The following is a 27592-nucleotide window of genomic DNA, read 5'->3' as shown; positions in this document are numbered from 1 at the left end:
TACGAGGTCAGTCTTTCTTCTAAAAAAAAAGGTTAATCTTCAATAACGTGAAATACAACAAAACAAAGTAAGTTTATAATATAGAATAACCTCAATTTTCCTCTTGTGTCAATTTTGGTTGACTAGTCCATGCAGAATTTTTGACTCTGACTTTAAATGAGACCCTCGTAAATGGACGGTAAAATTATACTTTTTAGATTAATCGATCCTTAAATCAGATATCAAGTTTTAAAAAAATATATATATATATAATAACCTCAGTGCGCTTCCACTGGACTTTAGGCTTCCCTTCTTAACATAATTGTAGAAAATTTCACAAATTGGTATATTAATCATTCCGCTTACACTAAAAGTAATTTGAGTTCTAATATGAAATTCTACAGAATACATATATAATTAATTTTATTCATATTCATAAACTTCAATATCATACAGAATACATATTGAAGCCACACTTATTCTCACCCATTTAAAGGGCTGTTACATAAACATCACACACTACATAGTACATATTATTTGGACAGACACATGCTGTCAACAAACAAAAACATAACAGAAATTGAAAAAACACAACAAAAGCAAGTTAACTAGGAACAATATATCACTTCTCACATGAATCAAACACCAAGATTGTTTGGTTCATCACGATGGCAGCACTTGTAATGAATAGAACTAACCTCCATCACACGTCCACACATAGGATTAGGGCATGATATAGTACCTATAACATTTGAACTATAGGTATCAACATTAAGAACTTCACATGGTTCACGACCAGATATCTCTTTAGCCTTCATCTGATAATACTCTTTAAATGCAATATCAAACCCTTCTTTCTCCAACACTTTGTCTTTCCAATTCTGAAACTCAACCAAAGTTTGATAAGCCGGCTCGCCGTGACCAAGAAGTTTAATGCTATGTCCTTTGCTTAGAATAATCCATCCTTGTGGATCACGTCTGAGGCAAAACAAGTCTTTCACTATTTCTTGAATCTTGCAATCCACAGTCTCTTGATGCTTCTTGTTTTGTTTCTTTCTTTCTATACCCATCCAGAAACTTGGAACACGGTTAGGATCATCTTTGCCCACTTGATAATTCTCTATTATAACGTCTGCACGCTTGATAGTCTCGTGCCTCTTGATCTTTTCCAACTCAAGTGTGAAATCTTGGATCCATTTTTTGTTGGTACCTCCATAGATAAAGATGTATCTGTCCACTTTCACCTGAATCACATGATAAAATGATATAAGATATTTTTCATATATGCACAGATAGTATAGCTAATTAAAGGACAATCTGGTGCACTAGAGCTTCTACATAGGCAGAGTCCGGGAAGGGGTCCGGGGTCCCACCATTTTGGTGTATTGTACGCAACCTTTCCCTGTTTTTACACAAGAGGCTGTTTCCATGACTTAAATCCGTGACCTTTCAGTCACATGACAACAACTTTACCGGTTGCGCCAAGATAATATAACCAATTGATCAGAAAATAATCATTTTGCTTCTTTTTAATTCGTTCGGCATTGTTTATAATCTTTATAGTCATTCATGATTCAACCATATATCAAATTAAAATTATTCAAATTGTGAGGTTATTACCAGTAGTCCAGGAGTTGCTTTTTTGATGACATCCCAAAGCCAGTTCCACTTCAACTTGAGGTCATTACCATCACTTTTCCTAAATGGGAATGCATCAATGCCCCATTGGAAAATCAAGTCCATAGCATCTTCATTGGTTATGATTCCTTTAGGGTTGAACACTGGGATAATAGGATTATCAATGTAGCCTATTAATTCTGGATCTTTTATTATCTTGAGGCCTGGTAACTCAGAAAAGTACTCCACTACATACCATTTGATACCACTCTTCAATGCTTTGAAATTTTCTATCTGGATATCATCCCACTTCTTCACAATGGGGATCCACAAAATCTTGAAGTCTTCTTTCATGAAACCTTTTGATTCTTTTGGATTTTCTTGCAATCTTTCATAGATTGAATTCAAAAGTGTGATCTCATCTTGAATTCTATCAAGGCTTGAAATGAATAGCAACACATGTTTCTGCTTAAAAATATCAAGACCCTGCATATATATGTAATCAGTTAATGCATGTTGCACCACCGAGGTCTAGCGCAAATGATTGGTACGAAGTGTGTGCGAGTGTTGTAAACTCTAAGGTACTGAGTTCGATTCCTACTACATGTTTCAAAACTAACCGATTTAACTTGGACATTGCCTTGATAGATTTGTGGAATATCAGTTCCATTGCGGTGGATCAAAGCTTTCAAACAATCAACAATATCTTTGGGCTTACGATAGTTATTCGTGCGGCTAGTTAAATCATCTACATTTCCTGCAACAAACAGATATAAGCTCTTGTTATAGCACTATTTGAGATCAAAATCTCAGAGGGGTAAAGAAACATGAAACAGCTTAAAGTTTACTAACTTATTTGCCGTTCGCATGTTGCCAGATGTTTAACCAACTCCTCAACAACGCGAGAAAGCCTCTCTTTATAAGCTGATAATTTATAGTCCCTAAAAAATGAAGATAAGTAATAATGTTATATTATAATATTACATATGAAATGATAACAGTTAAGTTGAATAGAGCAATAGTTCAACTCTAACCGTTACATATAGTTAGAAATTTGTTATACTTAGTTGAATATCGTTTAAAGTAGTTACAAATTAGTTATGATTAGTCGATAGTTAGTTATATTTGTTACTTTAGATCGTTATATCTAACAATAATATTTTTTTTGGTCTCCACAAGACCACAACAGCATCACAACCGCAATTGTGGCCACATTAGTAATTGTTGCCCACATTTTTCCGTAATATAAAGGCTTGCATAGTAACTGCGACCATAAAAACTTACGAAACACCGACAAGGTTGCCAGTAGAAGCAACAATGGAAGCAATTGTCCAATAAACAAAGACAGGAATTTCTTGCAAGGCGTCTGTCAAAGCAGGAACATCAACTGGATCATAGCCGTCAGCAGACCATGTTGCCCACACATTCAGGTGAATCAACATGTCCACTATATATTTGACCAATTCAGTTACATCATTTGAAATCTTTCTGGTTTGAACTTGATTCAATACTCTCAACGAGTTTCCAAGCGTGTCTGTCGTTGTAACGCGATTAAGTTGCAAATAGTTTCCATATTCCAAAGTGAAAGCAGCTAGAGTTATAAGTGCTTTTGCATCCCATGAGTAAGATCTCAGGTTTTGAAGAATCCATAGTGTTGTTTGGTGTACACAATGTGGATCATTACGTGTGGTTATCATCTGTTATTGTAGTAATTATATTAGCAATGCATAATTTTCTTTTTAAACCTTAATCTACTAAGATAACACATAAAGTAGAAAATAATTACCTGACAAGAAATCAGCTTCAGTGTAGGAAATTCTGGTTTGAAACTGGTTACAGAAATCTTTGGAATAGTCTGTAAAACAATTTAGAAAGTTAGTTGTGCTTTTTAAAGAACTAATATATACATCAAAGGGTATCAAATCAATCTTATGATAGTGACCAATGTTATTATTTTATCAAGGTCCACAAGTTCATTGACATAAATTTAATATTTAAATAAAAGAAAGAAAACCAATGTATATATTTTAAAAACTTCAATTGATATGCATTGACAATATAAAATAAATAATTTTACACATACATTAAATCATATATTTTACTACATTTTTTTTTATGAAATATATCTTACTACATAGATAATTATAGACGACCCTCTCAAAAAGAAATAGACATAGTTTAGGAACTAATCTAATAAAGTAGCATAATAGTAAATAGATTTTATTTTTCCTTCAAAAGAAAAAGTAATATTCATGGACAGGTCCAAAAAATTTGATTAATGGAGGCATGATCATATCATATACTATAAATATTTTATATAAATTGATAAAGGTTAGACAATATGGTCAAAATAATATTAAAGTGTCCTTAAAAAAAAAGTGAATGCGTATAACCTGAAGTACAACACTGGACACAAGTTCGAAAATGATATTTGTATCACAAAATTCATCATCAGTGACATGGGTGAGATAGACTCTGTCCAAGATCTGTGGGTCATGAAGATCAAATGGGTTTGGCAAGAAATTAGCTTTGTTTTGTAGTGAATTTGTGGCATTCTTTTGGTTCAAACTACTATTAGTGGCAGTGGCACTTCCTAAGTTGGAAAGGGACATGATGACTTAATATTAGAGGAGTAGTAACCTCTTAAGATTTGTATATTTAAGAGCAAATGAATGATGGCTTGGTTTGATCGATTGGTTCAACTTATTTATAGGCTGGAATGCGTGAGAGTTTAAGAGACGTTTACATCTCTTTCTAAAAGTTTGATGCCTTGTCTGAAGGAAAAGAATAGTGTAATGAAATAAAGTTGTTATTTTACTATTATGATTTTATAGTTATTAATGTGCTAAGGATATTTTTAATTAGAAGAACATTTGATTACCAATTAAACTGGATCTAACGGAATAAATTAAACCCTCATAATGTGACGAATCAATGTTTGAATTCCGACTAAGAGAGATATCTAACCCTCAATGATATTATCGAAAATGGAAGAAACCAATGAAAAAAAAAACATCTAATCGTTTTTTTATCAAATTATATTGCCATATATATCAATATTTTGTTTTCTTATTTTCATTAGACCTTTGTGTTATTTAACACTAGCTAGTTGTTGAACAGATGGCACTTGGGTAACATAGAGTTGGATGACATTGGTGACATTGATCAATCACAATGTCATAATGCTTGTGAAAGAGAGAAAAACACAAGCATTGTAACATTGTGATTGATCAATGTCATCCAATTCTACGTCACTCAAGTACTATCTCTTAAACATAGTTACATAAGTGATAAATAAATTTTAACTAAAGAATACTAAAGTTGAAACATTCATGTAAGTTCGATGCCTAACTAAAAACAACCACAAGCCATACTTTATTTACTCTAGATTAGCTAGGGTCGCTTTTCCATATTGATGATTTAGAATATTAGGACAAAAATAGTGTTAAGTTGTACTATTTGTTTTCTTATTGAAGAAAAAAAATCACAATACTATATGAGATTCAATATTGGAAAAACTAAGATTCAATAAGAAAACCAATTTATTTACTTGCAAGTATGAGAATATAATATGAATGAGTGATTTGAAAGAAAATTTAAGTATGCCTGAAATTATTGCATGCCTAGAGAAGATCTATAATGCATGGGATGGTTTAACGATTATTATCATAATTGATGGCTTAATCCTATTGTATGTGAGTTTTGGCATGTAATTTTTTCATTTGTATTGTTTGATTTGGCACCGTAACCATTGATTAAACTATGTGTTCTGTTTTGGTACTCATTGTGTTAGACAAAATATTTTTTTCGTAGTAGTATATTCAGTTTAGCTTGTTAAAAAAAATGATTAGAGAAAATGAGACAAGAAAATATAGATTAGTTAGAGATTTCTATCATATTATCCCCGTGAACTTAGCTTATATGTAGGGGGTGGGGTTCGAACCCCGGACACTTCACTTCTCCACAATTTAATTGTGTAAGCTCTAGTCACTAGACTACTTGACAAAAAAAAAAATTCTATCATATTTTTTATATGGACAAAAATTAAGCATTTTTCAAATGCTTCTTAATTAATTATTTCAAAGAGTTTAGAGATGACTCACACACACAAAGCGTAGAGAGGTGAGAAATTGTGAGTTCGATTCCCTAGTATATCAAACGTCTCTGCAACATTTTATTGTTTGATTACTTATACCTAGAAAATGTGTATCATTCTGTGTCCGTCTGTCCGCTCTTCTTATCTTATTATGTTAATGCGTATAAATTACAAACGATAATTTTTAAGAAATTTGTGCTTTCATAATGTAACAAATTATACTTATCTTTTTCAATGATACCAACAATACAACAAATATAATATCTTTAAAAAAAATCTAATAAACATAATATAAATTCTTATCTTTTTGAATGACACCAATAAAATAGCATTCTTATGTTAAATTTGTTTAAGGGTATAATTGAAAAGAGAAAAAACCAATTCAAACGGTTTACATTCTTTATACACTCTAGTATAGAATATATAGTTATACTCATATATTTAATAAGATCTTATAACTGTTTAGAATTTTATGTGTATATCATAAAAAAATAATACTACAATATATTTAAAAGATGAAATCTAATAGAACTTTTGTGTAAAAATATTTGTAGAATCCATGTTTAAATCTTAAACTCTTTAATCAATCTTTAGTAAAAAAAAACTCTTGAATAAATCTATATAAACCTACTTTGATTTAATTTCATATAGTTTCACAATATTTATATTTTTTTTAACCAGGCCAACCATATTGTAAACCTACTATGATTATTCAACAAAATAAATAAAAATATTGTAATTTTCTTTTAAAGGAACCATATTGTAAGCTTGACGGCAACTTTTATTAGCATATAAAACAATCTTCTTCTTCTTCTTTTGTCAGAAGCTAAAAAGAATCCTAAACACACAACAACAAGAATATGAGAGAATATAAATCATATCAAGTAGTATCTGATGCAATTGGTCTCTAAACGTGACACACGCTGCGGTGATGTCGTGTTTATTACATGACCCAAATTGTTGTACCCTTTGTCTTCTAAATCTAAAAAAATTGTTGAACTCTTATAAGTTTCATTGATGTGAGTATAGGGTACTCAAACCTGTTACGAAAAGAAATTATATTTGCTTTATTTTTGTATCAATATATCATTTTTTTTTTTTTAAATTTTGGTCGTAAAATTTTGATTATCTCAAAAGTTATCATATAAAAGATGTTTAAATATAATACAACTCTTGATAGAAATGCTAATGAATCCTCTTTTGTACCAAAAAAAAAAAAAAAGAAATGCTAATGAATGCTCTGAATGTACTTTTTAAAAACTTTAAATAATAAATTTTTATAGAAATTTGTGATCTTTGCTAAAAAAAAATTAAATTTGTGTATAAAAAAACAAAAATTGAAGTATTAGAAACTTGTAATAAATGGTTTTTTAATTGATAATCCTTAAAGAGTCTTGGATCAATCTAAACAACCCGACCATAATTTAATTTCATATAGTTTCACAATATTTATACTCTTTATAATCATTAACCAAGCCAGACAAATCGTAAACGTGACAGCAGCAACTTTTATTAGCGAAAGAACAATCTTGTGTTTTTGACAGATCAAGCAAAATAGAATCCTAAACAGAGTCAAGGTTAAAAGAGAATTTAATAACAGCAAGTAGGATATGATGCGTTTGGTCTGTAAACAACCTGAATAACGCCAACCTATAGTAGCTTTTGGAAAGAGTAAAGAGATTGAGTTCTAATGCATTTTAACATTGAAAATTGCTTTTCTGACATTGAAAACTTCACAATGATACAAATAAAATACTTATAACTACCACTAAGTTACTTTCTTCAATTTATTGCCGTATGTTCTTCCAGAAGCTTGCTCAAAATCAACCAAATTGAACAATAAAAACATTTTAAGTCTGATTGCATTAAATTCCACCATTTTATCATACACAAAAGAACAACCAGATTCCATTACTTCATTACATCTTCAAGATCTAAAAGAAACTGATAAATTTTATTTTTTTTTAGGGATGGAAACTGATAATTAAAATTACCAATGGTTCCTAAAATTAGATCCTATCAAATTTAAGAACCAGTAAACTTGGTCACAGCCTTGGTACCCTCAGAAACAGCATGTTTGGCCAATTCACCAAGAAGAACAAGTCTGACAGCAGTTTGAATTTTCCTTGAAGTGATTGTTGGCTTCTTGTGATTCTTGAGCAAGCTTCACGAAGATATCATTGATGGCAAAAGGGAGGATGGGGCTGTAAGATAGCAAAAGGGAAATGATATGGAAAGACAGTGAAAAAAAGAAAGAGAAATAGATGGAGAAAATGTACACCAATAAATTGAAGAAAGGAATTCAGCTGTAGTTAACTACCGCTGAGCTGTAGTTAACTACCGCTGAGAGCATTTAAGTATTTTACTTGTGTCATTGTGAAGTTTTCAATGTCAAAAAAACAATTTTCAATGTTAAAATGCATTAGAATTTTTTTTTTTTTTTTGAATAAAAGGCTATATTATTAAGAGAATAAGTCAGAATGATACAAAGATTGGGCTTGGGCTGGAACATCTTCCACCCAGACCTGATTCAAAGTAGCGGCTGCCAAATGAGCTAAACAGTGGGCCACCGAATTTCCTTCTCTTTTAACATGGGAGAAGCCACATATGCTAAATCTAGAAGATAAAGAGACAATGCTCTGAGTAAGAGTCCCTAAATAAGTTCTATGATCTTCATCCTTTCTAGTTAAGATAGATATCAACTTTTCATTGTCATTTTCAAATAAAACTTGCTGAAAACCACTTTCCAGAGCGAAGAGAACAGCTTGATAAACACCCCAAGCTTCAGCAGTGAGAGGGCACATGAATCCAGGCCGGTGCCAAGTACCACAAGCTTCCACTTCATCGGCATCGTTCCGGGCTATAACTCCAATACCCCAAACATCCGGTACGGAGAGATTAGCATCAGTGTTGAGTTTAATCACTCCTTGCTGGGGTTTAACCCATTTTGTATGCTCAGGAGCTCGAGTTGATCGGAGAGCTGGATGAATCTGGTTATATCTATGGTGATGATCTGGAGGTCCAGATCTAGCTTTCCGAAAGCTACTGATGCTATTACATGCGCGATGAATAACAACATCTTCAGGTATAGTTTTGTCTTCAAAGACTTTTTGATTTCGCGCATGCCATATGCTGTATAAAAGCGCAGCTAAATTTATGATAGGAGGTTTATCATTAGTGTAAATGAAAGAGATGAGCCAATTAACGAAGTCTGCAGTGGTGTTAGACTGAAAGTTTATCCCTAAATTGGAACCGAAAAGCTCTCTCCGTGAGCAGTCACAATTGAGGAATAGATGATCAATGGTCTCAATTCCTTCTTCACACCTAGGACAAAGAAGAGAGCAGTTGATCCCTCTTTTATGTAATTCTTCTCTTACAGGAAGTGCTTTGTTGATTATTCTCCAAAGCAGAACCCTATGTCGAGGTATAGTGTCAAGACTCCATATCTTTTTCCAGGTTGTATCCATAACATTATTATTGGATGTACCTTGGTCTTGTTGGGTCTTCCAAACCTGCTGAGCAAAGTAGCCCGTTTTAACAGAGTATTCTCCAGATTCATTATGCATCCACATGATAGAGTCCTGGCTTTTGTTGAAGGTAAGAGGGATTTGTTGAATAATGGTTCCTTCAAAAAAAAAAGAAAAATGTGTTCAATGAGGTCTTTGTTCCATCTTTGGGGGTTATCAATTATAAGATCCTGAACCCTTTCAACATTATCAACCCCAGGGTTATGAGTTAACACCTTGAAACCAATTTGATTATGAAGCCATTGATCCTTCCAAATGTCAATAGAGGCCCCATTGCCCACCTTCATGCAGCATCCTTTGTTTAGGATCCAAATAGCTTGGTGGAAACTTCTCCAAGCGTAACTAGGGGCATAACCTACTGTAGCCTGTAAAACGTCAGTTGTTGGGTAGTATTTGGCTTTAAAAACTTTAGAAATTAGAGCCTGTTGGTTGGTGTGGAGCCTCCATATTTGTTTTGCCAACATAACCATATTGAAGTCTCTAAGATTCCTAAAACCAAGGCCACCATCAATAGTTGATCTAAGAACCTTATCCTTTTTGACCCAATGAATTTTCTTGTTGTCTCCATTGCTTCCCCACCAAAACTTGCACACTGCCCTTTCAATATTGTCACAAGTTTCTTGAGGGAGAAGAAAGCAACTCATCACAAAAACATGGATAGCCTGAACTACAGCCTTGATCAAAACACTCCTACCTGCAAAGGACAGGTTTCTCTCCTTCCATCCCTTCATCTTTTTAATAACTTTATCCATGATATAGTTGAAGTCCTGTACTTTTGACCTACCAAATTGAGTAGGCAGACCCAAATACTTGGTTATCTTGTTGGATATGTTAATAGGTAGTTGGACTTGGAAATCCTTCTTGATGTCTTCTCTAAGACTAGGATTAAAAACCATCTTTGATTTGTCCAAATTGACTTTCTGGCCTGACATATCTTGATATAGTTGAAGAGTGTCCATAAGAAAATTTGCTTCTTTTGGTTCAGACCTACAGAAGAATAGACTATCATCAGCAAAAAATAAATGAGATATAGGGGGCGCAGTAGGAGCTATCTGAATACCATGGAACTTGCCATCAGCCAGTCCTTTTGTCAAAAGTCCAGAGAGGACTTCTGCACAGAGGATGAACAGATAGGGAGACAGAGGATCTCCTTGTCTAAGACCACGTTGGGGGTAAAATTTATTACTAGGCTTCCCAATGATGAGAACAGAGAAAGAGACAGTAGTCACACAATTCATGATAGTTTTAACAAGATTGGGGGGAAAACCCATGGTTAAAAGAGTTTTGTTGAGGAAACTCCATTCAATTCTATCATAGGCTTTAGTCATATCTAACTTAATACCCACTAGTCCTTTTTTAGTATTATTAGTCTTGTAAATCTTATTGAAAACCTCAAAAGCTACTAAGATGTTGTCAGTTATAAGCCTGTTAGGCAAGAAAGCACTTTGGTGATCAGAAATAACTTGAGGTAAAACATTCTTGATCCTATTGGCTATAGTTTTAGTGACAATTTTAAGAATGACATTGCATAAGCTAATAGGCCTATAATCAGAGGGTTGAGTGGGATTATTAATTTTAGGAATGAGAACAATATAAGTATAATTTTTAAGTGTAGGATCACTCCCTTTGTTGAGAATTTGAAGAGCCAATTGAGTGACATCTGAACCTATGGTTTGCCAGTAGGTTTGGTAGAAAAGAGCTGGATTCCATCTAGTCCTGGGGCTGATGTTGCCTTCATGGATTTCATGGTAGCCTCCACTTCTTCAATGGTGAAATCTGCACTAAGTTCAGCCTGCCTGTCAGTGGGTACTCTGTTACTAATCACATCTAAATTATTGTGCACCTCTGTAGGATGGGAAGTAGAGAAAATATCAGCAAAATAGTTAGTAAAAATATCATGAATGTGGATATCATCATTCCACTCTCTGCCATTTTTATCAGTGATAGAGTAGATGTAATTTTTCTTCTTTCTTTGACTGGCTTTGAAGTGAAAAAATTTGGTATTATTGTCACCATACTTGAGCCATTGGGTTTTAGCCCTTTGAGCCCACCAAACTTCCTCTTGCAACAAAACATCATTGAGATTAGTCTCAATCTCCTTGATCTGGCTTTTCACCTTTGCATCAGGGATTTTATTTTTGAGCTGCATAAGCTGGTCCTGAAGTTGTCTGATTTTTTTAGGAATACTACCAAACTTTCCTTTTCCCCAATTAGATAATTGATGGAGAACAGCCTGAATTTTGTGAGTGTTGTCCCCAATAGTGTTTGTCCAAGTTCTTTGAACCACTTTGTGACTGTCTTTATCATGGCTCCAGATTTCTTCAAATCTAGTGATTGTTTGGTGATTTTTCCTACTAGGTCTACTTTGATGTTTGTCCTATGATGCACGGACACGGACACGAACGTGGGACACGGCTAATCTAAAAAAACGTAGGACACGGACACGGCAATATATATTTTATATATTAATAAAATAAAGTATTTTGTGAGAATAATTTATAAAAAATCTAAAACGAGAGGCATAATTCATGTTTATTTTGTGGTGCTAAGATAAACTTAATTTTCAGCCAACACATACACAATTAGTCTATTACTGTGCCCACAATAGTCTTTCATGACCAACTCATATGTAATATGTATATATAAATCATATAGGACAAAACGTGTTGACCAGGTCTTATGACTTGTGTAAAGGGAACATATTATAATATAAAATAGTATATACCATCACCATGTGATAAAAGTTCATACTTGTGTTATTATTATTATATACTTCATACAGAAAAACTTGTGGTCATAAAGTTCAGACACAGTTTTCTATCAAAACGTGTGGTGGTCAAAATTTTAGCAAAACATGAAGCTCCAAACAGATAAAGAAAACGTTAGCACAGTACAGCAAACAAAGAGAAAAGTGAAAAGTGAAAACCCATGAAATTATAAAGAAGAAAGCAAATTGATAGAAACCTGGAGTAAACGACTACGACATGGAGAGACGACGAGAAGGAAGCAGACGGCGGCGCCGGAAAAGGTGCGGTGGGTGTACAGTGAGCAGCGAACAGGATTAGAGATGTGTGAGTTGGGTTTTATAGTTTCTAAATTGATACCCCAGCCTTGAAACCTAGTTCTCTTCCTTTATTTTCTTCATTTTTTTTTAATTTATGTTATGGGCCGTGTCGTACTCAACTGAGCGGTGTCGCGTCCGCTGTAAGTTTTTTTTTTTTGTTGGATACGGCTAGATCCACGTCTGACGCGAATCGTACGCGTGTCGTACGCGCGTCCGTGTCGGAACCGCGTTGGAGACGGCAACACGGCAGATCTCAGCCGCGTCTGTGCATCAGAGTGTTTGTCCCAAAACTCAAGAAGAATCGGAGAGTGGTCAGAGGTAAATCTTAATAAATGATAATTAGTATATCTAGGAAAATAGTTTATCCAAAGATCATTGGCACAATATCTATCAATTCTTTCTTTGATATGGTAAGTGCTCTCTTGGTTATTGGCCCATGTGTACTTGTTTCCATGGTATCCAAGGTCAAAAAGATTACAGTTTTGAAGAGTATTTTGGAAGAGGTTACAGAGGTTACAGAGGTTATAGTTCACATTTTTGCCTCCCAATTTCTCTGAACTATTAATGTATAGGTTGAAGTCACCAAAAACAAGCCACTTGACATTATATTTACTATTATAGAGATTGGTAATAGCTTCACAAGTCAAGTGTTTTTTAGATTGATAGGGATAACCATAGAGCCCAGTACCACACCACTTTTCATTGTTTAAAACATCCAAGACATAAAAATCAATAAGCATTTTATTATGATCAGTAATATTGAGCTTAACATCATTGTGCCAAATCAAAGCTAATCCTCCAGACCTACCTCCACCTTCAGAATTACAGTTAATTATGAAATGATTTTGAAGGTGGCCAAGACACAACTTACTAGACACTTTAGGATCAGAAACTTTGAGCTTAGTTTCCATTAGGAATACAATATCTGGACAGTTAGATCTAAGGAGCTTTTTATAGGCTCTAACTGCATCAGGGTTGCCCAACCCTCTGCAGTTCCAGGTTAAGATTTTCATATTCCTAGGCTGGTCTTATCCTCAAGACCTGCCTTTGTCATTGTCATATTATTATCCATTGAATTATCAACAGACATAGTGATACCATTTGTTGCTGTAGCTTTCCTTTTCATGTGAACTTTTTGATTGCCAGGAATTGTTTCTAATTGGTGCTGCTGTTGCTGGTTTATATCATTGTTCTGCTGAGTTGTAGAGGAGTCCTTCTGTGGTTCAGATTCCATGTTTAGACCTGACATCATTTCTGAGAGCCCTCTAGGTATGGAACTAAACAACCCCCCACTAAGAGATTTCCTAGGATTACTGCTGAAAGTTTTATCTTTTTTCTCCATCACCCTCCTTCCATAGTTATTTGAGCGTAGCCAAGCTCCTCTAGGATTAGTAGTATCCTCTCCAACAGACTCTTCTTCCTCCTGAGGGTTAGAGCAGTTTCCTTCAATATGACCAACTAAACCACACTTGAAACAGAACATTAGAAGATTTTCAAACCTGAAATCTATCCAGTTAACACCATCAACCTTGTTTCCTATGAACAAACCTGCCCTAATGGGATCATTGATGTTAAACAGAATCTTTATCTTTACAAATTTAGCCTTATCAACAAGTTCATAGACAGCAGAATCCAGTACTTCCCCTAGCTTTTCACCAATGTCCTTGCCCATACTAGCAGATATGCAGTGTAGGGGAAGTCCCCATAGTTGTATCCATAGTGGTACAAGAGAAAAATTTAGGTTTCTGAAGCTCACCTTTCTATCCCATGAGTGAACAATTAGCCATACATTCCTGACAATCCATGGGCTACCTTTAAGGATTCTCTTGATATCTTCTTCTTTATCCATAGAAAATTGAAGGTGTTTGTCTTCTAATTCTGTAACTTTGAATCTTGTGGGGTTCCCCCATATGCCAATTAAAGCATTGTGAATCTGTTGAGAAGGAATGACTTTGTTTGATAGAAATTTTCCAATTACGCTTTTCTAGCATATCTTAACAGAATCTTGAACATGGCTTTCTTGATAATAGAAAAAAGGTTCTTCTTTTTTGGATTGTGGAGATTGCTTCTGTTGTCCAAAAGAGTTGGGAGATTGTTGATCTTGGTGTTTTATTTGTGGTGCAGGATTGGAGAAAGCTGCAGATGGGCTTTACTGGTACCAATGCCATCAGGGTTGAGGGGTTCAACATAGAGCAGGTTGGTATTCATGGAGTGTGTTTGGATTTTCTGAATCTTGAAAGGGCGTTGAATATTGTTGTTATGACTGAAATCAAGAGAAGCTTAATTTTCTTGTATGATTTCTTTGCCAGCGATAGAATTCATGAGTGGAGGGATATCAGAAAGACACAAAAATTCTGGAAAAAGCAATAAGACAAGAAGACGAAGGGGCAAAGGATAAAAATAGAGTAAAATAAGGAAGAAAAGGCAGAGGAGATCAACGAAAACTTAACCTAGATACACCAAAAGATCATCCAAGGATGCAAACTAAAGCCAACTACCCTAAATCACCAAAGATAAGGGAGGATAACAACAAGAAAACAAGGTAGGAAAAAAGGTTAAAAAAGATTAGAATTGAATTGAGGTGATGATGTTATAAATAGTTTAAACGTTTTAACTGGGACAATTTTTATACAGGACAACTTGTCGTGTAAATAAAGGTTAGCTTAGTCAATGATAATTTATCCCGTGTATTTTATTTTTTCTGAAAGTTTAGTCAATGTTCGTTTCTCCTATGCATTTTAGTTTATGAGGGTTCAATATCATTATATAATTGAAGTGAGGTGACATCATAAACAACAGGAACATTTTAGCAAAACCAATTTTTTCTAAATATTGTTTATCAAAGTTAGTTTAGTTAGCGACAACTTCTCTCGTGCATTTATGTTACTTTAGAAATTTTAGTCAATGACCACTTATCCGATGCATTTCAGTTTTCTACGAAATTTTATTCAATCTTTGTTTATCCTGTGCATTTTAGTTGATAAGTGTTCAATATCGTTTTAGAATTGAATTGAGGTGATGATGTTATAAATAGTTTAAATGTTTTAGCATGAACAGTTTTTATAAAGGACAACTTATTCTGTAAATCAAGGTTAGTTTAGTGAATGATAATTTATCCCGTGTATTTTATTTTATATTTTCTGAAAGTTTAGTCAATGTTCATTTATCCCGTGCATATTAGTTTATGAGGGTTCAATATCATTATAGATTTGAAGTGAGGTGATATTATAAATAGCATGAACGTTTTAGCAAGACCATTCTTTTATAAATAACAATTGGTTATGTGTATAAAAGTTAGTTAGTCAACGACAACTTATTTTGTACATTTATTAATTAATTGTAAATTTCTTTTTATGATAGTTTTTAAAATTTCCGCCACACCACACGCACTACTACGAGTCTGTTTGGTTAACCCCAAAAAAGAGCTTTTAGCTTTTAACTTATAGCTTATAAGCTCGTTTGACAAAAAAAGCTCTGTTTGGTAACACTTTTTCACCATGAGCTTATAGCTTATTTCACGAGCTTATAAGCTATTTTTCAGAAGCTATTCCAAGTAGCGTTTGAGCTTATAGCTTATAGCTTCTCACTTTTTCTTCCAATTTTACCCTTATTATTTCATTTAAATTGTATTTTTATCCATTATAATTTCTATAATAAGCTAAGTAATAAAGACTACTACCCCTTTATTCCAATTTTTGTATATATATCAGCAGGTTTTTTTTTTTTTTTTTTTTTTTTTGAAAATATATATACCTTCGTTTTTTTTTTACGAAACAAAATACTATTATTCTATTAGTGTTACTTTTTTTTTTTTTTTGAGGTAAGTGTTATTTTCTTTATTCTCTGTTATTAGTATTACTCTATTAGTGCTACCTTTTTTTTGTTTTTGAGGTAAATGTTATTTTTTTTTATAAAGTGGAAACACTTAAATGATAATAAATATAAGATAAAATTTTAGTGAATAAAATTTAATTTAATTTATAATACATAGGATATATTAAATTAATAAATTTAAAGTATTTTTTTAAAGAAAAGTTAGTTTATAAAATTACAAATACTTAAATTAATGATATAATTTTTATTATGAATTAAGAATACCCTTTATGTCATTTTACATTTATCAGCTAGTTGAACCGCTATTTTTACAAAACACTTCAGTTAGCTTATCAACTAAAAGCTATAAGCTATCAGCTAGTTTATCAGCTATCCGCTATTTTTACCAAACAGAGTCTACCACACTTCAACTCTATACACATTATCACTCTCTTTCTATTATTCACTTTCCGAAATCCTCACACGTCTCACATATCAATGACATTTTGACTATATATATTACGGCTTGTACTGTGCATAATAATTATTTTTAATTTTTACCATGGACAATTCTACCTATGTATAATATTTATTTAAAAATTTGTATCCCTGACGACTTGTCCTATATAGAATAGTTAGTTTAAAATTTGTATAATTGTTGACTTGTATTGTACGTTATAATTATTTTAATTTTATGTTATTGACAACATCTCATGTGTATAATAATAAATTTTTAAATTTTCAACAGTGACATTGTCTATAATCCTTAAAAAAAAACTTATATCGTCTATAACAATTATGCTAAAAAATTTATCAGTGTCGATTTGACCTGTGTCAAATAATTATTAAATTTGAACATTGAACACTTATCAAGTGTGAAATAAAGATTTTTAAAATTTATATCAACGTCGATTTGTCTTTTGTGTTATAACTATTTTATTTTATTTTATCAAAAACAACCTGGCTCATGTATAATAATTATTTTATAATATGTAGCTTAGTATTTATTTTGCACATCTAATCAATACAATCTCGTGTATGTGTTTAACGGTGATGATAATTATTTCTATATTTTTATTTGTGTCGACTTGTCCATTATATAATAATTATTTTAAATTTTTAACAATGACAACTTCTTCTATGTATAATATTTGTTTTAAAAATTTGTGAGACTGACGACTTGTCCAATGTATAATAATCATTTTAAAATTATATTATTGGTGAATAGTCACATGTATGACCATAGTTTTAAATTTTTTATCAATAACTAACATGAGCAAAAATATTGGTGAATAGTCACATGTATAACCATAGTTTTAGTATTATTATTTTTTTTTTGAGAAAAATAATTTTGAAATTTAAATAGTTAAATATATTATTTTTTATAATTTTAATATTTTTAAATAGTTAAATATATAATAAAAATTAATTGAGTGGTATTAATTTTGAAAGAGAAGATAACAGTTTCTCTCTCTCCCGTATACCATATATTTGAAAGGGAATTTTTATTTATTTTTTTGTCAAAATTTTAAAAGGAACTTTCAAAAAAAATATTGAGATAAAAAAGTTTTGTTTTTAAATGAGTTAAAAGAAAATAGGACGAGCTTCTTTAAATTTCGACCCATTAATAGCCAATAGCCCAAATTATAACACTAGAATAAAGAAAATCATAAACCAAATATTCATTTCAGCTTCTCATTCTCTCTCTCACATTCAAGTGTTCTCCACCCGCATTAGAAACCCTAGCAGCTGCCACTCTATTTCTGGCGACTAACCACTCCGACCAGCCTTCTTTTTCCAAACGAAATGCATACTATTGAAGCTCTCTTTCTCTTTTCTTTTTTTTTGGTCAAGTAGCCTAGTGGCTATAGCTCACACAACTTATTTGTGGAGAAGTGGGGTGTCCGGGGTTCGAACCCCGGCCCCTGCATATAATATGCAATATCCCTACCAACTGAGCTAAGCTCACGGGGATTATCTTTTTATATATATATATATATATCAGTGATGACATGTCACATGGTTAATAAATATCTTAAAATTCATATCGGCTAAAACTTGTCTCTTTGTGTTATAATTATTTTGAATTTGTATTCAATGATAACAAATGATGTGTATAATTCTATTATTTTTTTAAGTTAGTTTTTCACTTACGTTATGGTTTGAATAAAAAGGAGAATAATATTTTTTTGAAGGAATGAGAATAATGTTTAATAATATATATTAGTGTATCCCTTGTCTCGTGTATAATAATTATTTTATAATATATATCAGTGATGACAAATCATATGTTCAATACTTATGTCCTCGTGAGCTTAGCTCAATTGGTTTGGATAATGCATAATATATCCAAGGTCTGGGGTTCAAACTCCGACCACTACCAAAATATGTTCAATACTTATTTTAAAATTTATATCAGCATGTCTTGTTTATAATAATTTTTAAAAATTTTGCGAAGTGACAACTTGTCTCGTTTACAACAATTATTTTAAAATTCTGAAGTGATGAGTTGACCCTTGTATAATATATTTTATCAATCTTTTTTAAAACTTGTCTTTTAAACTATTTATACATCGTCTCTTACTGCCTCACTTCAAATCTATACACATCACTCCTCTTCTACTACTCTCTTTGGTATGTTGTACGTATCAAACGATCAATGTTTTACCGTTATTTTTATGTAACAATGAAATATATTTACCTTATGTTTTTATGAATATAAAAAAAATTAAATTTTAATATTCATTAATTAATGTAACAACACGTCTTTAGATCTTGTAAAAAAACACGTCGTTGGATATATATATATATATATATGTGTGTGTGTGTGTGTGTGTGTAAAATAACATTTATTAAATTATATTTTTAGAGGTTAAATAAACTACTACTATTTTTTTATTATTTGATAAAGAAATTAATATTATTATTATTATTTTTTATATATTTTTTAAAGAATTTATTTATTTATATTTTTATTATGTTACACTAATTTTGCAATAAAAAAAGTCTATACCCCTTTACCTCTTTCTATCTCGAGAATTGCTGTTCCCACATTACATAAGACTGTGCCACACGAGTAAATGACATTTTTACCCCTGCGGCAGTTAATTACCGAAGTTTGGAACCGGCTGCAGTTAACTACCGAAGTTCCTTCGGCAGTTAACTGCCGACGAAAAAAGTTAAAAAAAAATAATAATAAAAAACCTCGGCATTTTAGTGGCACTTTACTGCCGAGGAATTCATCAATTTTTTTTTTTTTTTTTTAAAACAAGGATCTACAATCTGTAGATTACAAAAGCAATATCAGCACAATAAAAATTTGATATTTTTTCTTTTTTAAAATTACAAAGCTATTTAGTACATGGAAATGTATCCAAAGAATCATCCCACCTTTCCACGGCCTTCAATCAACTTGACATTAAAATTTTTCAAAATATTCTTGTAGATGCCACTAAGCCTCAGCATTTTTATTTGCAAAGTGATGGATCTGTCAGAATTTTCATACATCAAAGTTAAATATAAGTCCGAAAGCTATCCCATGCCCATACCAATTAAACAAAATGAAAAAGGAAAAAAAAATAATTATGAGTTCCTCGGCAGTAAAGTGCCGAGGTTTTTTTTTTTCGTCGGCAGTTAACTGCCGTAGTTCGGCAGTTAACTACAGCCGGTTCCAAACTTCGGTAGGTAACTGCCGCAGAGGCATTTTCGTCTTTTACATGTGTTTTTCAGCCCTATCATATGTGTAAACAGCAACTCTCTTCTATCTCGTACAAACCTAGTGTATTTTTTTATAATTTTCTTTTTATTTTATTTTTTGTCATTTAACTTTATTCCACACACACCATATTTATTTCAAAGTTAATTTTCTCTCTCTTGACCAAAGAAATCTGGAAAACTCTCTCATTCTCAAACAAACCCTAGCCGCCGACTCCTCCCTCCTTCAGTGTGTCTCCGGCGGTCGTTACATTGCTCCACCATCTTCATCCTCTCCTTTTCATCTGTAATTATACTCTATCAAATTTATTTCAAGTCAAAATATTGATTGTGGTGGCATTAGTTTCCTACCAACAAAATTGCTCTGTTCATTCGTTGGTTTAATTATTAGCATCTAATGTATACTTTGTATTTAAGAAGTTTATGTGCCTTCGTAATTATGTATATATACTGAGACTCCAGTTTTCTGATTCCTCTCAACAGTAGTTGATAATTTTCTGTTTTGCGTATCACATTGTTTCACTTTTTCTCTGTTTTGCATGCTTAACGATACTTCACTTTTAGGGTTCTATCACTATACCCGAATTTCACTTGCTTTGTTTCTCTTATCAATATATTAATGTGCATGGCTTTCTCTTGTTTTCTTTAAATTTTCTGTTAACTATGTGTTTGTATAAAAATCTTAAAATTTAACCTTTGTCTAACTTCTTCCCCATTGAGTATGGGGTTTGTGTGTAAAATCAGTTTCTGGAGAAAAAAACACTGTAATCCATAGGTTTTTCTTAACTTTTTGCATGAGTTTTCAGCTGCCTCATGCATTTTATCGTGTATTGGTGATACTACAATTTATGTTCATGATGTGGCTACAACCACTGAATATGGTCATTGTTTTAAGTCCTTGTTTGGATAAACAGCTTATTTACCGTCTATAGTAAGAGCATCATGATAAGTGCTTATTGATATGACTAAAGATAAAATAAAGTTAATTTATTTTCGTATAAGCTGTAAGCTGTTTTCATAAGCTATCTGAGACAACTTATGGAAGTAAGCTGAAAACACAAAACAGCTTATGAACAATGTCATAAGTTCTCCCAAACAGTCTCACAAAACTTATGTCAGTAGATAAGCTCAAATAAGTCGATCTAAACAGACGGTTTTCTTTTTTAACCTAGCTACCACTACTACTGCACTGCTAGTTACTACATGTTAAATGATCTGGGAATTTATATTTTCTGAATTTTGTCGAATCTGGTTTCGCATTTCAGGCATAAAATTTGTATGATTACTTTATAATTCAAAGGGTCTGAATACGTTCTTGGTTTATGTAGTTAGTAGGACAATGTGTATCTTTATTTGAAAAGCTTACGGATCCCCATGTTTGAATATCTTTGCAGCCACGATCTCCCTCCTCGAGTTTCTTGCTGCACTTCTTCACTCGGTTAGTTTTTTTTATCCCTCTCAGCAATATTTGGTATCTTTTTTTTTTCTTCCGTCATCACATTGTTTCAAACACTTAACGATACTACCCCCTTAAGGGTTCTATCACTTGCAAACAAATACGAATTTGACTTATTTTGTTTCTCTTACCAATATATCAATGTGCATGGCTTTATTGTTTAGTTTTTTTGTTTTCTTTCAATTTTCCGTTAAGTATGTGTTTGTAAAGAAATCTTAATATAACCTTTGTCTAAATTCTTCTCATTGAATATGGGGTTTGTTTGTAAAATCAGTTGCTGGAGAAAGAAAAAAAATTGCAATCCTTGGATTTTGTATTTTCTATAGCCAAATCATGCACGAAAATTGCAGTGTCGCCATCTAAGATAAAATGCTTATGGAAGTTGAAAACTTCGGCTCGTTTGCTTTGTAAAAACATTTTCTATTCCCATTTCGATATGTATTTTATCTTTAGAAAGGTGACACTACAATTTATGTGCATGATTTGGTTATAGCCACTGAATATGGTCGAAGTATTTGTTAGCTAGCTATCACTTCTACTGCTCTAGTGCACCGGGTTGCCCTTTTTTTTATCACTTCTACTGCTCTCTTAGTTACATGTTAACTACTGATATGAGAATTTATATTTTCTGAATTCTGACGAATTTGGGTTTGCATTTTTAAGCATAAAATTCGTATGAATATATTACAATTCAAAGGGTCTTAATTAGGAAAGACTTTTTATATGTTCTAGGTTTATGTAGTAAGTAGGGACATTTGTTTTTTATTTCAAAAGACGTGAACTTGAAAAGCTTATGTATAATGTGTTTAGATGATTTCTACAATCATAACTCCATCTCCTGGTAAAATATTGATTGTGGTGACATTAGTTTCCTTTCCTACCAGCAAAGTCACTTTTGCTATTCATTATTGGTGATTCCAAGTAAACTACAATTTGCATATGATTTGTCAGCTGCCTTATGCATTTTATCTTGGATTGGTGATACATGAAGCACATATACTCCTCGGATTAGGCGTGTCACGGTGTCGGATATGTATCGTGTCTGACACCAAAACATATGATTACATTGATTTATGTCATTTTTTAAAATTATTATCGGTGTCAACATCACCGTGTCATGTCCGTGTTTGAGTCTGTACTTCATATACTACAATTTATGTTCATGATTTGACTGTGGCCTCTGAATATGGTCATCATTGAAATCTTTTTTAACTAGCTATCGCTTCTACTGCAGCTGCACTGTTAGTTACTACATGTTAACTGATCTGAAAATTTATATTTTCTGAATTTTGTCGGATTTGGTTTTATACTTTTAAGCATAAAATTTGTATGGTATTTTTATAATTCAAGGAGTCTGAAATAGGATTTTTTTTTTTTTATATGTTCTTGGTTTATGTAGTAAGTATGAAAATGTGTATCTTTATTTGAAAAGCAGTGAACTTGAAAAGCTTATGTATATCTGTGTTTTGAATAGTTTCGACATTCATAACACTATGATCTCCCAGCATAATATTGGTTGTGGTGACATTAGTTTCCTAGCAACAATTCAATTTTGCCATTCATCGGTTTAGCCATTACCATCTATCTACTGTATACTTTATATTTAGAGAATTTCTGTAACTTTGTTATTATGTATATATACTGATGCTCTAGTATAATTTGGCTACAACCACTGAATATGGCCATTATTTAAGTCTTTTAACTAGCTGTCATCTCTACCATGTTAATTGTTAACAGATCTGAGAATTTATATATTTCCTTAACTTTGTCGAATTTGGGTTTGCATTTTTAAGCATAAAATTTGTATGATCACTTTAAATTTCAAAGGTTCTGAATTAGGAAAGATTTTTGCATGTTCTAGGTTTATATAGTTGGTAGGAACATTTGTATCTTTATTTGAAAAGCTTATATAGAATCTGTGTTTGAATAATTTCTACATTCATAACTTCATCATCTCCTAGTAAAATCTTTATTGTGGTGACATTAGTTTCCTGCCAACAAAATCACTTGTGCTATTCATTTGTGTAATTATTAGCATCTACTGTATACCTTATAATTAAAGAACTTCTGTGCATTTGTAATTATATATACACCTACTGACACTAGTATAATTTGATATGCCATGGAATATAGCACAATGTTTCTCAAAGTGCAGCTTCCTTGGAATGTCATCATTGCTGCAGAGAACCTGAAGCCAGGCAGTCTCATGCTTCAACGGGCAATCCTCATCCGGCTTTTAAGCGATTTCGCTGCAAAAAAGGCGACAAAAGACATGGGATACTTTCTTGCGGTGACTACACTGGATAAAATAGGAGAGGGGAAAGTCAGGCAACATACTGGAGATGTTCTGTTCCCTGTTGTTTTCAATGCCGTGACCTTCAAGATTTTCAAGGGTGAGGTATTGGAGGGTGTCGTCCACAAGGTGCTGAAGCATGGGGTTTTCATGCGAATTGGTCCAATAGAGAATGCCTATCTCTCAAGTAGCAAGATGCCTGGGTATGTGTATGTTCTCGGTGAAAACCCATATTTCATGAATCAGAAAATGCCCAAGATTGCCAAAGATGTCAAGGTTCGAGTTGTGGTGATCGGTACAAAGTGGATGGAGGCAGAGAGGGAATTTCAGGCATTGGTTGGCTTGGAAGGGGATTATCTAGGACCAATTTCATCCCCTGATATGTAGCTGCTATGATTCTGTAATTATCAGTCTTTATCATTCGTAGGTACTATGGTTCTGTAATTATCAGTCTTTATCGACCGACTATGCACTGGTTACTTGATTTTCTTGCTTTGAGTACCATTATCTGCTACTAGACTGATTTATAATTTGGTTGTTGAATAGCAGAAGTCTATGATTTGTAATTATCAGTCTTTATCATTCGTAGGTACTATGGTTCTGTAATTATCAGTCTTTATCAATCGACTATGCACTGTTTACTTGATTTTCTTGCTTTGAGTACCATTATCTGCTACTAGACTGATTTATAATTTGGTTGTTGAATAGTAGCATAAGTGTAAGCTTTCGTAGTAGCAGAAAACCTTTGGTGATCCAACCAAGGAATTTGCTCAATGAATTTTAGAATCTTTGTCACGTCTTCCACATTGCTTGATGCTTGGATGTCAGACAAGATTCAATGCATCAAGCAGAAGTGCACAACCAATAACCAATCAGGAATCACATTCTTTCAAAAAAAAAAAAAAAAACCAATAATCACATACTAAAGAAATTTATCTCAAGATATAGCGAAGTATCTGAAAAGTTACAGCTTTGAGCTCATGAAATTTATCTCAAGATTTTTTTTTTATTTTTACCAAAGCTTGATTAAACTACACTTCTTTGCATATACATTAATAACCTCCAGTGAAATACTACAATGAGTTCTGCAAGTTCTCACAAGAATAATCTTATCTTTTCAGTCTTTAAAAATGAAGAAATAAACTGATAGAAAAGAAATTAAAATTGGCCTCAGACTAGATAGACTTGATAGAAAGGCCATTTTTATGTCACTTTATTTAAACCTTTCAAAATTTAATTTGACATTTAGTTTCAGAAGATCGATTTAACCATCTTGACCTGTAGAAGTATCATTTGTCTTTAGACGAATGCATCCAAGACCTATCTCATCGCTTGGTATAAAGTTGTTCATTTTATCATAGTCAGGAGATGATTCATTTTCTTCTTTCTCAGATTCATATAGATTGAGAAGCTTTTGTGGAAACTCATCCATTGGTGTCAATGTCTCCATTGGTGTCGGCGTCTCTATTGGTGTTGGTATCTCCATTGATGTCGGCGTCTCTATTGGTGTTGGTATCTCCATTGATGTCGGCGTCTCTATTGGTGTCGACGTCTCAGACGATGGATGCCCCTCTACAAATGAATGTTTTTTTTGTGGGATTTTGATGTTCCATAAATTTGTATTTTTCTCACCTGAGAAAATAAGGTGCTAATGATTAAAAAAATATTTATACATCATACATGCTACATATTAATGAATAATTTTTTTTTTTGTCAGGTAGCATAGTGGCTGAAGCTCACACATATTTAATGTGGAGAAGTGGAGTGTCCGGGATTTGAACCCCGACCCCTACATATATTATGCATTTGTCCCTACCAACTGAGCTAAGCTCACGGGGACATTAAATTTGTATTACCATGAGAATACTAGCTAATAATGTGTAAATATATTGATGAGATTGATTGATCAATCTTAGACCAACTCTTTTTAGTTGTCATTGTATTAGCATAAATTCTCTATATATGTATGTAGGCATATGGAGTTGTGTGTACGCTTTATGATGCACAACAGTATAATTAATTCAAAATCCATTATTGTGTATACTTAAATGAATGCTCTTTCATTGGAATGACCTCAATTCAATGGTTTGATAGGTGGCAAGAAGCTATGTCTTGCTGCAGACCATCAAATTTTCAACTACAAAACACGGAAATATAAACTATTTTTGCATTTACTATCACTCATGTATATCATAGCATGAATGAAGTCTTCGGTAATTTGAAATCCTCCAAACAAGCGTGGAACACCATAAAAAAGGTGTTCCTTAATACTATTTAGTTTCGCCTCACATGGCGTCTTCATTAAACTTTATTGAACCAATAAATCTTAAGAGAAAATTGTAACAGAAGATAAAAGAAATGATAAAACACAAACAATGAACCATAGTGTTTGGTTACGAAGTTTGGCAAAAAGTATGTCTACGTCTTTGACTAAAGATTAATTGTAGTTCCTTCTTATTGATAGTGAAGGAAATTAGGGTTTACAATGTTACAATTCATATATAAATATTACGATTCAAATTATGTCAATGCCCCTGAATTATATCCCTTAAGAATATTCTTACAATGTCTTTCTTGCTCACTTGTCTTGCCCATTTTACACTACTTATGAGTCATATCCAACATTTTCATTTTCAATCGATAAATTTATTTAGATATTTCAATAACTTAAGCAACAAATTACTTTCTCAACCGCTACAATAAAACCCATGCACAAGAAAAGGAAAAATAGATGATATAAAATGAAGGGAAAATGAATAACTTGTGCTTTACATTTGGTGAAATATGGGGTGAACAGTCAATTAACTTATTGCAATTTTTATTATCTGAAGTTTGGTTTGAAAGATTTGCATTACTTTCAGATGCTTTTTCAATGTCAATGTCCGATGACTGATTGTGTTGGGCTCTCTTTGGGAGATAGTTAGCGAGGGTTCCTTTCGCCTTGAAATGTAAAACACAAGCGTTACACAATATTGGCGTCTCATATGGTCCTTTGCGCCAAACTTGAGTTTCTGTTGAAACCATGTTATAAGATAAATAATAATAATGTAAGATGAGATTCACATTAAAAACTAGAGTAAAAAGAAAACGTTAAAAACTTTGAAATTGGCGTTAATTTCTATTTTTTAGGGATTGACCTATAATATTTCGTAACCATGTGATGTATGCGAAGTATACACCAACTTTGTATATGACTAATGTAGTTGGAGTCTCCCCTCCAACCACGGGTTTTCATCTACAAGACTTGAATTCAAGACTTGCTTAAGCAATCCAAGTACACTTTCACCCATTTAAAAAATAGTATTAAATATAACTACGTTAAAAGCCCTATAAAAAGAACGGTGCATGCATATTTTCATTAGAGTACAATATCTTAATTTTAATTTTAATACCATGCAAACATTTTTTAAGTATGTTTTAAGGCAATTTTTATGGTACACTCAATTACACCCATATGTTAAATGAATAGTTTAATGAGTTATTTTTTTATAGAAAAAATATATTTTCTATTGGTTACAATTATAACATTATAATAGGTGTCACTCAACAAACAACATATTGCCTTGTCACAATAAACTACAATAAAAATTGACCAACAACAAACAAGTAACCCCACTTCAGCAATATGCATTTATGATAATTTTTAACTATGGTATACAAAAGATTTAGTGCCCAATATATGTTTCCCTTGATAATTTTCGTCTCATATTCTAGTTATTTGTACAAGTTGCTGGCCAAAATATAATGGAGTATATATAAGGAATGTAGATAATATAAATTATCATCAATATGCTTTATTTAACGTCGCCAATTGGTGGGAAGGGGTTGTGCTAATGGATTTGGCTAAGAAACTGTTGTATGTTTTCTCAAGATTGAGTGATCTGTTTGGCCCTATTTCTATAACTATTGGTGGCATTGGAGCTTAGTGGATTTACTAGGAATGCAGAGTTGGTTGGATTAATTAAGGGTTTAACTAATCCCTCAAATTTTGTCGTCTGCTATCTAAAAGTTGAAGATTGTTTTTACAATCACT

At 32.5% G+C, this 27592-nt stretch overlaps 2 protein-coding genes and 1 long non-coding RNA gene across 4 annotated transcripts; 2 read left to right on the top strand and 1 right to left on the bottom strand.

The window, feature by feature from the left end:
• Positions 1 to 389: 389 nt before the first annotated feature.
• On the bottom strand, positions 390 to 4281 carry LOC25484443 (protein SIEVE ELEMENT OCCLUSION B). Its single transcript, XM_013613255.3, has 7 exons — positions 3990 to 4281; positions 3383 to 3451; positions 2881 to 3293; positions 2449 to 2537; positions 2217 to 2353; positions 1600 to 2082; positions 390 to 1223 (listed from the first exon to the last, which is right to left on the bottom strand). The coding sequence occupies exons 1-7, from the start codon at positions 4206 to 4208 to the stop codon at positions 618 to 620; spliced, it is 2016 nt and encodes a 671-aa protein (XP_013468709.1). The 5' UTR covers positions 4209 to 4281; the 3' UTR covers positions 390 to 617.
• A 10045-nt stretch (positions 4282 to 14326) lies between these two features.
• Positions 14327 to 15015, top strand: LOC25484442 (uncharacterized). The gene is made up of 2 exons (XR_003010892.2): positions 14327 to 14479; positions 14593 to 15015. It is a non-coding gene; the product is annotated as an uncharacterized lncRNA (long non-coding RNA).
• A 4919-nt stretch (positions 15016 to 19934) lies between these two features.
• On the top strand, positions 19935 to 24251 carry LOC25485783 (DNA-directed RNA polymerase V subunit 7). 2 transcript variants are annotated; one of them, XM_039828498.1, is made up of 4 exons: positions 19935 to 20096; positions 21205 to 21248; positions 23400 to 23994; positions 24157 to 24251. In XM_039828498.1, exon 3 carries the CDS (start codon positions 23404 to 23406, stop codon positions 23944 to 23946), a length of 543 nt encoding a protein of 180 aa, XP_039684432.1. In that variant the 5' UTR covers positions 19935 to 20096; positions 21205 to 21248; positions 23400 to 23403; the 3' UTR covers positions 23947 to 23994; positions 24157 to 24251. The 2 variants fall into 2 exon arrangements, with proteins under 2 accessions (XP_039684432.1, XP_013468707.2); XM_013613253.3 differs by having other exon boundaries at positions 19936 to 20096; positions 23400 to 24209.
• Positions 24252 to 27592: the final 3341 nt, after the last annotated feature.

This window comes from Medicago truncatula, chromosome 1 (assembly GCF_003473485.1).
Source record: "Medicago truncatula cultivar Jemalong A17 chromosome 1, MtrunA17r5.0-ANR, whole genome shotgun sequence".
Lineage (NCBI taxonomy): Eukaryota > Viridiplantae > Streptophyta > Magnoliopsida > Fabales > Fabaceae > Medicago > Medicago truncatula.
The sequence above is the reverse complement of the archived record's forward strand: the minus strand, read 5'-3'. Positions and strand labels throughout refer to the sequence as shown.

Excerpts from the sequence above, each read along its gene's own strand:
- LOC25485783 (XM_039828498.1), top strand. The coding sequence starts at position 23,404 with ATGTTTCTCAAAGTGCAGCTTCCTTGGAATGTCATCATTGCTGCAGAG.
- LOC25484443 (XM_013613255.3), bottom strand. The coding sequence starts at position 4,208 with ATGTCCCTTTCCAACTTAGGAAGTGCCACTGCCACTAATAGTAGTTTG. Across the intron at positions 2,538-2,880 it reads GGCAACCTTGTCGGTGTTTC|GGACTATAAATTATCAGCTT; the intron begins GTAAGTTTTTAT and ends TTCATTTTTTAG. Across the intron at positions 2,083-2,216 it reads GCAATGTCCAAGTTAAATCG|GGTCTTGATATTTTTAAGCA; the intron begins GTTAGTTTTGAA and ends ATATATATGCAG.